The sequence below is a fragment of the Anoplolepis gracilipes genome, chromosome 8, assembly GCF_047496725.1.
Source record: "Anoplolepis gracilipes chromosome 8, ASM4749672v1, whole genome shotgun sequence".
NCBI classification, from domain to species: Eukaryota; Metazoa; Arthropoda; class Insecta; order Hymenoptera; family Formicidae; genus Anoplolepis; species Anoplolepis gracilipes.
The window spans coordinates 9,849,806-9,859,659 of record NC_132977.1 but is presented as its reverse complement, the minus strand read 5'-3'; the positions used below and the strand labels follow the sequence as shown (position 1 = coordinate 9,859,659).

At 36.8% G+C, this 9,854-nt stretch overlaps 3 protein-coding genes across 3 annotated transcripts; 1 reads left to right on the top strand and 2 right to left on the bottom strand.

Moving 5' to 3' along the window:
• Positions 1-10: 10 nt before the first annotated feature.
• Oxt (Xylosyltransferase oxt) lies at positions 11-4,117 on the bottom strand. Its single transcript, XM_072897266.1, has 7 exons — positions 3,745-4,117; positions 3,141-3,619; positions 2,905-3,047; positions 2,670-2,836; positions 1,816-2,197; positions 709-1,670; positions 11-591 (listed from the first exon to the last, which is right to left on the bottom strand). Exons 1-7 carry the CDS (start codon positions 3,910-3,912, stop codon positions 133-135), a joined length of 2,760 nt encoding a protein of 919 aa, XP_072753367.1. The 5' UTR covers positions 3,913-4,117; the 3' UTR covers positions 11-132.
• Positions 4,118-4,217: 100 nt separating this feature from the next.
• On the top strand, positions 4,218-7,949 carry LOC140668344 (ecdysoneless cell cycle regulator). The gene is made up of 5 exons (XM_072897268.1): positions 4,218-4,728; positions 4,829-5,322; positions 5,433-5,940; positions 6,095-6,293; positions 6,403-7,949. The coding sequence occupies exons 1-5, from the start codon at positions 4,455-4,457 to the stop codon at positions 6,842-6,844; spliced, it is 1,917 nt and encodes a 638-aa protein (XP_072753369.1). The 5' UTR covers positions 4,218-4,454; the 3' UTR covers positions 6,845-7,949.
• LOC140668345 (tether containing UBX domain for GLUT4) lies at positions 7,329-9,826 on the bottom strand. Its single transcript, XM_072897269.1, has 7 exons — positions 9,602-9,826; positions 9,398-9,453; positions 9,070-9,319; positions 8,472-8,936; positions 8,041-8,398; positions 7,784-7,949; positions 7,329-7,712 (listed from the first exon to the last, which is right to left on the bottom strand). The coding sequence occupies exons 1-7, from the start codon at positions 9,686-9,688 to the stop codon at positions 7,526-7,528; spliced, it is 1,569 nt and encodes a 522-aa protein (XP_072753370.1). The 5' UTR covers positions 9,689-9,826; the 3' UTR covers positions 7,329-7,525.
• Positions 9,827-9,854: the final 28 nt, after the last annotated feature.

Sequence of the window (9,854 nt, the reverse complement as noted above, 5' to 3'; positions counted from 1 at the left end):
TTTCCTTATGAATATGAACTATATGTACACAGTTTAGTTGATATAAAAATATCTAAAGACGTTTTATAATCTTTATACACACATATAAGTTTCAAAACGGCAAAAATGGCACGTAGTTGATAGAATAATTAATCAGTAGTTTTGACATAGATTACGAGTATCAGCCTTTAAATCGGGGCTCAAAGAGCTCCAATGAGTATCGACACACTTTTGTAACTTCAATTCGGTCCCAACCTCGCCAGCGTCACATATTTCGTCGATTTTATAATGTTGATATATTAATCTATCTAACCAATTATCAAGGTCTTCACCGATTTTATTTTGACTGTGCGTAATAATTTCTTCATTCGCCATCGCAAATTTCATCAATTTGGACCAATTTTTGTTCATTTCCTCTGTAATGTGATAAATGGTGCTCGGACCATTTATTATTTCCTTGAGTCTTTCCGAGTCTATCTTTTTGGCCTTCCAATGAGACAATGGAATTACCAGAAATTTCAATTTTGTTATCAATTGAGTATCAACAATTAACAATACTCGCCAGGTACCAATGGCTAATTGCTCATTCAGCTGTGGTTTAATATGTCCTACCTAAAAAGATGTATGCAATAAAGTTACGTAACATTATAAGCTTGAAGTAAAAACAAATAAAGTTTTAATTATAAAATAATTATAATATTATAATTTATAATGTTATATTATTATTACCAAAGTCATCTCCTCAAGCAAAATATGATTCACATCGGCGAGACGGCCATATGGATCAATCCACAAAACTGATATGTTTTGCGGTATTGTGATACCTGCATCGAATTCATAAGCTAACACCGGATTCGAATATGGTCCTATATTGCCCATCAAATTTCTAAACTTTTGTTCCTTTTGATCGTAATCCGTACCAACGGAGAGACTCCGTACCTTTCCCGACCATCCTGGTCCTAATCTACCAGCAGAAAAGTTATATCGCACAGAAATTAGAGCTTCCACACGTGTTATGTAATTATTACGTATCGCAGATATATCGAAAGATTTATCTTTATATTCCGCTAGAATCAATACACCGACGAATCGATTTTCGCGAAAGTACGCGGTGTTTTCCAATAAGCGAACGTTTTTATGATCCATCTTCAATTTACGATAAATTAGTCTTGCTAAAGAATATGAAAGCGTTAATAACGCATCATCTGGCAGCGGACTCAAATCCGCGTGATGATACAGACTTTGCCAGTACATGTTGTAACCTTTGACAGTTCTATTTATTTTGTCGGGATATAGCCATTCTTCCACGCGATCGATAATTCTGTGATCGATGACGGGTTCGAATTTACGGGCAAAGAATATATTACGATTCTCCGTGTTTTGTAGCCGATTATAATCCTCAATTTTAAAATCGTTTGGACTGCATCCACACCAATCCACCACGGCCTTATACTGGCACTTGCAACCCAACTTTCTCTTCCAATTAGTCATGTGCAGATTATTGTCTACATAAGTATAGCAAAATCGTGAATTTCTCAAGACGGTATGTAAGAATGATTCGGCTGGCAACAAAGTGTACTTGAACAGTTTTAACAGATCGTTTACTAACTGATCGGGATTCGGATTCGCGACGTACTCGACAAAGTTACGACTTAAAGCGAACCAATCGCTGCCACCGTCAATTTGAATACCTGTAAAAATAATGAAATTATAATGTATATGTAATATATATGATATATACATAATTTTATAAATAAAAAAATTTATTTTATTATGTGTATAAAAAAAACTTCTTATATATATATATATATATATATATATATATAAATTACATACCATCTGGCAATTTTCGATCGCCAACTCGCCACATGCGCGCCTCACATTCGACGAAAGTTTTATCCAAACCTTGTTTTGATATAAAACGTTGAACTTCCCTTCCATGTGACTTTGCAAAATTCATATTCTTATTCCAACTTAGAAACTCGGTCAGTTGACTGTTGTTTTTCAGGGGGAAATCAGATTCCGAAAGATTTACAAGAAAATCCCAATGCTGCTGATGTGCGAGCATCTGTTGCGCAGACTTCAAAAATGTCGTTAAAAGACTTGCGCCGCCCCAAATACTGGCGTGTCGCAAACCCTCCCCTTTCGCCACTTTGATATTGTTTAGTTTACACGATTTTTCCAGCTCTAACATTTCTCGGTATAAATAATCTTGTCTCTGAAAAAAACATGATTATATAATATTTGATTGAAATATTCGATAATAATATCTAATTTATTTATCAGATTCAATATCAATTATGTGTTCAATTTTAGCTATTCAATTTTTGTATTACATCCAATGTAAAGAGATAATATAATATAAAAATCTATAAAAGTCATTAAAGATCTAATAATCTAAGGGTTAAATTCAAATAGAAATATATAATAAAATTATAATTAAGAAATAGAAAAATAAAAATAAAATTATAATTAAGAAACTTGTGTGTCTTTGTGATATAACTATACATACAACATGCATACACCTAAAGTTTATATAAATTCATCAAATTAATGTAAAAAAAAATTTATATATATATATAGGGTGTCTCAGAATGACCACGAGGACGGCCCTGTATATATATATATATAATTCCATTTTTTAAATATATCTAAATATATAAATAAATGAGATTTGTTGCACTACTTACCGCATCAACATGAATATAGAATAAATGTGAAGGATGATACAAAATGTTAATAAGTCGTTTCACTTGCCTACTCGCCCTGCCATTCACTGTCAACAGATAGGCTATTCGAACAGGATGCTCAGGTTCATTTCTTAAACTTGAGTTCCTTGCCTCTTGAGGTTTAAATTCTGTCAAGTTAGAAAAAGATCTTTAATGATTCCATAAAATATTTGTCTATCTTCATGCATTTACATACTTCGAATTCCAGTCCAATATACATTAATAGTTAAATAACCACCACATGTTTGTCTCGGATTGCCGGAACATTTCATATTACAGCTAGAATCTGGTAACCGTTTCGTCTGCGGTGGTTCTTCCATTCCACAAAAACACTCCATTCTAAAATTATACAATTTTACATGATGTATCATAAAAAGCTTACACAGTGCATCGATATATATATATATGCTGTAAGTCTTTAGAGACACTAACGAGTATTCTGTACCAGCGTATGGAAATCCTGATTGAAGACACATATAAGCGCAACGCTCCGGCGTATTGTTCCCTTTGAAAATGTGATAATAACCAGACAGCACTCTCAATGTCTTATCATCTTTATAGCAGCCCAAGTTGATCGGCATGCCTGTAAAACCTGGAGAGTGAGGACATAAAGATTGTACTCTTTCCGGGTACAATACACCCTGCTGGCTAAGGCACGTCACATTGACAATGCGTTGCTTGCATGCTTGATTCTGAGCACGTGTTATGGCACTCACTGCTTCTCTATTCGTAACCTCGCACATAGGTGTAAAATTTAACGATTTACGATCTAATTTAATTCGGGCAGTGCGATTTTTTAGCTGAGATTGCAGTGTTTGCTTGTTCAAATTTGTCTGCTTGTCGGGTGGAAGTTTTAATTGACGTAAGCCTTTTGGCAAGCCTTCATCTTCCTCAGGTTGAGAAGAGCCACCCTACAATTTGATAAAAAAATATCAAGCAGTGACATTAATTAATAAATTTCTCATTATTATATATATATATATATATATATATATATATATGTTTTCTTTCAAGACAAAGGTTAGATAAGAATTACCTCTCCAGATGATAGCCGGTTGGATTTGTTTCTACCATTATCCGGACCGAAAAATGTGTGTAGATAGATCTGGACACACAATACGGTTATGCCGAAGGCGAAGAGCAGTCGATACTTGCGTAAACAGCTCGACGATCGGCCGCCCGGGTGGCTTTTGGTAGTCGCCATGTTCCGCGAATTTTACTCGCGCAATTACGGATGTACGATCCAACAAGTCGGATCCATCGAAGCTAACGATCTTATTATCACGGTAGCTTCATTTATATAATCCGGATAAGTCCGCATTTCTTCCTTCTCAGCGAAAGACCGAATCAGTTTCTCTACTTATATCGCGTTCCATCGCACTTTTTGCAATTTGCGAACACCGTGATGCGACCACAGTACAACACAGCATATCCTGAAAGATCGCCTAGGTTAGATTAGGTTAGGAAGGTTAGGCTAGGTTCGCGCGTCATAGCGCGTGCCTGAGCCTGAGGCCTGAGCTGCATCAATTCGACGATAAGTTGCATAGGTTATGGTCACGTATCTTGAATAATGCAGTAAACAACTTTAGTCACGCTTTTTTATTACCTATGCGGTCATCCACGAGGAACGCCCATGGGAACCGAGCACTGTGAGGTGATCTATTCCAAGTTGACCCGGGTGAACGAAGTGACATAGAGGAACGCGCGTTTTTAACAGATAAACAGACGGTTTACTCGACGAGTCAAATGCCACGGCAGAAAATGGCAAATACCGCGGTCACGCACAAGGCCAAGGAGGAGGATATCATCGAGTGTTTCCTTTATCCCAAATTCTGCTACGCGTCCGACCCGGACGCGGTAACGGAGGCAAAATTGAGCGAAGAAATCGCAAAGTATAATGAAGAGATCGCTCCGTTCATCGCCGATTATATCTGGCATGGTGATAGCTTAAATTTCCGTCCTAGAACCAAACAAGCGATGTTACTGAACAGAATTCTCGAGGGATCAGCGGTGGAGGAAGGTAAATATTTCATCTCTATATGCGTCATTTTTATTATTTTTTTTTTTTTTTTTTTAGAAAAATCACTAATCAATTATAATAATCGTTCATTTTTCATTAGATTACCATACCTTGCCTCATATTTATGCGCATCTGCGTTTTGACGAGGACGTAGGCGACGAATGGCTGACAGTATTCCTAATATTTAGGCTTACCAAAGTTTTCGATGGATTGATCGCTAGAGTAGTCGACTCGGATGGGGAATTTCTCCTGATAGAAGCTGCTAATGTTCTGCCACTATGGGCTAGTCCCGAGACATGTCAAGATCGTGTGTTCATTCACAACGGCGATATTCATGTTATCAGAGAGAGGGGAACGTCGTTTCCTAATTTGCTAAATAACATAAATGGCAAGCCACATATCTCCAAGATGTCTGAAAAGGTGCAGCTTGTGTTACAAAAGCGAATCGGCATTTATCCCGATGAGATTCAGAAGAGGAAACATAAAGCCAAGGCATTCCTGCCGGAAAAAGCGGCCTCCATACTTCGCCTAGAACCAAGACACATAGCTCCAGTGATTAGAACTATTTGTCATTCGGATCCACTTGAACGCAAGGTATACATACAATAAAAATATTATTTAATATAATCGACTTTATATATTATATATATATATATATATATATATATATGTATATTTATACATATTACTGTCCTATATTCCAGGTTTGTCGCGCCATGAGATATTTCCCACCCGAACAACGAACTATGGTCAATGTCAAAATGACCAAGTGTTTGTACGCGATGGCGACGCACTGTCGTTATACTGGTGATCCAAGAACAGGTTGGAACATACCACCTGCAACTTGCTCAAAATACAATGCTCATGTTCTCGGAGTTAAGATAGCATGCGGTTTAGAGATGCTAGTAGCTCGGGCCAATGAGGAACGTAGAAAACGTACCAAGGAACAGTCGGACGTTCCTGATGACGCTGAAAAATTAAAGCTGAACGAACCAGCTTTCAATGCTTACCTAGCTCGTTTAGAAGCAAACGGTTATTTTAGAGATCTGTTGGAAGGTAGCCAGGAACGTGAGAAGTTGTTGTCTACAGCAAAAGAGTATTTCTTGAAGCATGCGACTTTATTTGATAATCTCTCAGATTTGTACGAAAGCGATGCTCAAAAAGTTTTAGAAGCATGGGAGAACATTCAAACGAATGACATTGAAATGCATGGTAATTTGTTATTTATTATTATTACGTTGAATTTATATTTTAAATTGCGATCTTATATAAAGAGTAGCATAGTAATTTCTCGATTACATTAAATCGTGTACTTGTTGCTATGTTCAAATTTTATTTTATATTTATTTTTTATTTTTACACATAGCTCAAGATGAAACTATGCTGAGTCCAGCGGATAGCGATAGTTGGCTGAACGTGGATCCGGCGCAATTAGAAACGTACTTGAACCAACAGTGGGGCAATGTTAAGGATAAAAAGTTGGATCAAGAATCTTTAAGTCTCCGAGAGAAGGTGCAATCATTTCTCAATCAAACTAGCGACATTGATGGCGTGCATTTCTTAGGGTATGACATCTATGTATCTCAGAAATAGATATAGTTGAAGAACAAATCAATGTATATGATTTACCCGTAATTTAATCGAAAATAAACAATTGTGGATTTTCTTTTCTAGAGAACAATCGGTGGATAATGATATGCAAGATGCGGAGGATGGTGGGCGAATAGAGTTCGACGCGGACGTATTCGATAGTACATTGAGAGGCATCCTCGATTTAGTTGTTCCTGGAGGAGAGGGAGAATTCGAAGGTAGCTCGGAGGGATCGCTAGGCGGTGACGACGAGGACAAAGGCGGCGATATGGACAAATACATGCGACTCTTGGATTCGCAACTGCAATCGCAGATGGTAAAAGATGAGAGCACGATAGCGAATGACGACGCGGATAACAGCGCGGATAACAGCGCGGATCCCGTAGAGGCAAATTTGCGAGAAAGTATCGAAGCCGAGGCCGGTGGATCCGGTCCAACCGGGAATATAATCGGTGGTCCTGTTCGAAGGCTCATGCACTTGCAGTTGCAATCACCCACAACGGTACCGCCCGATTTACAAAGTTAATGGCACCTTCAACGAGTAGATAATATAGTCGATTCACATTAACAATCGCAGACATTATTGCAATCTTTCGCTTCATTCTGCAAAATACATAAGCATTCACCATTTCAAGGAAAAAAAAAGATATATTTCATGGACTAAAGTCTTGTTATGCTATATTGAAAAACTATTATATTTATTACTTAAAAAATATATACTTAATGTTATATCGATCAAAGCACCTTTATCACACAGTTAATACCATTTCTGCATATGTCACGATTGTACTTTTCATCACTCGACTCTCTATATAACACCGTTTTTTCATACAAATTATATATATAAAAAATGTTATTACTGCGGCCATAGAATTAGATTGTAAGAACTTTACTATTTGTATACGTAGCATTTTGTTTTCACTTTTATAACTAATTTTACTAAATATTGGACTCTCTTATGTGTATAGCTTTATACATTTCAATTGGAATAATGAGATACACGTTGGACATTTGTTGTGTACAGATTTATATATTTTAGACTTGATGTAAGGACGAAACATGTATGTGTATACATACATGCTCACCGCGCGTACAACAATAATTTGCATAAAAAAATCCCGTATAGAATATTGTTTATATTACAATTTGAGGAAACCATCTCTCTCTTTCTCTCTCTTTCTTTCTCTCGGTGCTATTAGCAAAGTAATTATTTAAAACCTGCCTGTTTGAACCATTTTGGTGTCTTGTTTTGATTCTGAGCTGATGATGACGGTGACGATGATGGTTTACCACTACCACTTGGTCCCGGAGTAGCATGATTGCTTCTGCTCTCGACAATTGTGCCTCTATCTTCTCCAGTCGCTGAATCTTGTTCTTTTCGCGTTGTGACGATTCTATATACATAAAATAACATAATATAAAATTTAATGACAATCGACATCGCGATACAATCAATATACTTTACCTAGATCTGACAGCTTCAATACCAGCAGCTTTAGGATCTGTCAATTTCGCTTTTACACTTGTCTTAAGCGACGATTGGCCGGAATAATAAACGATAGCAGAGGGAACAAGATTTTCATCTATTAATCGCGCGTCAGGATTTAGGATATGCTTTGGCGGGCTAGTATCTGCAAAAAAATAATAAAGTTTTACTACAATAAAATTATTATACGTTCACCTTATTCACATAGAATGAAATAATTGCATGTTATTACTTACAAATAACAAACTCGCAATTTGGATCGTCCAAATAATTCTTAATAAAATCATTAACAGTTTCGATAGTCTCTAACGGTCCGAACAAGCCCTGAAGGACAAATTGATCGGGGAATTGTATGCGAATTACGGTGCGTCGATATTTGTTTAATCGGTCCAGAATGCGCTTGTCTTGATCCAGTTGACGCCGCGCCTCTGTCAGAAGAGGAGCGTCCTCGAGTTGTTCCTTACGACGCTTAGCATCTCGTAAGAGAGTTTTCGCGTCGTGCAAATCAAGTTCGAAGAAGCTATCCGGCAATTCGTCTCTCGGCAATGCCTGTGTCCCGGCTTGATTGAATACTAGAGCGTTTCTCTCCCCTAGCTATAACATAAAATTATTGATAAGTAAACATGTCACTTGAATGAGATTGCACGTTTGCATAATTACACCTTACAAACTTCACTTCGCACACATCTTCCTGGACTTTTGTGCGCGCCTCTGTATTGTACTGATCTATTTCACTTTCATGATCTTTATGACTGGATGTAGAAGCATGACTTTCTCCTATCATACATGTATCCCTTTTTTGTTCTTTATTACTGAGCACATTTACATTCTCATCTTTTCTGGTTATTTTTGCCTCAGATTTTTGATTTTCCACATTTGATGCGTTTATTGACGAATCACCGTCATCCAATGTCTTGCTACAGTGTAATGCGGATGATGCCACTCTTTGGACATCTTTAATGTTTGATGAATTATCTACCGCCACCACTAACTTTGGAAGCAAAGGGGTAGATACATGTGCTTGAGTTTTTAATTGTTCAGGATCACGATATATCAATCGTAATATTGCCTTTCCACTATTGAGACCTAGTGACTTTAACGTTGTCTTTTCTAATGCTTCTCTTCCACATATCTATGTATGGAAAAATTTTGGTTAGATAATTTTTATTTCTCTTCTTACATGTTCGCATACATTTAATTGTAAATAAGTATAAGACATCGATTTTTTTTCTGTGACAAATATATATGTACATGTGTACACATACTTCTCGATGCATGTAGATCAGTACAGCCCTCTCGAGATCCGAATCGGGATATATTTCTATCAATACTTGAGCTAACGTTGTTTTAGGCTGAAATTCACGCATTATTCTTTCTCCATCCTCTGGTTGAATACCAATCGTAACATTGGACACAGAACGTGTTTTTGTGCAGGCTACCATCTCTAGTTGAGCGTTATTTGGTAAACCAGTAAAACGAAATATCGTGTTAGGATCTAGTATCTGACGATTGTGTCTGTAAGAGAAAGATGTAATACATACAGAAATTATATCATATTATCACAAAGATTTAAGTGTAAAATGTTATACTTACTTTATATCATAATCATCGACGTTAAAACCCTGCTTATGACATACTTCTTCCAAAACCTGCAAAGGTGACTTTCATTATTAAGATTTTTAGAAAAATACTATTCTAACTGTCCTTATTTCAAATACAAATGTCATAATCAGCTGATAAAAAAAAAAAAAAAAAAATTATCAAGTGAATCTATAATATCGATGGAGATTTATATACCTGTAAAATTGTCGTGTTCATCGTAACCTTCACATTTTGCCGGCGACCATTCGGCGCAAGAACAGTGACAGCTTTGTTTGCCGCCATGGTGATTATTAAAACTTCAAAACGGTTATTCTATATAAGCGACGGCCATAAACAGCTGATTCAAAGCAACGTCACTTGCGCAGACACCTCACATGTCTTTTCCGCGACCGCGATTAAAGTTTCGGGTTGTGTTCGAAAATCTGTGTCCGAATAAAACAGCATTCGA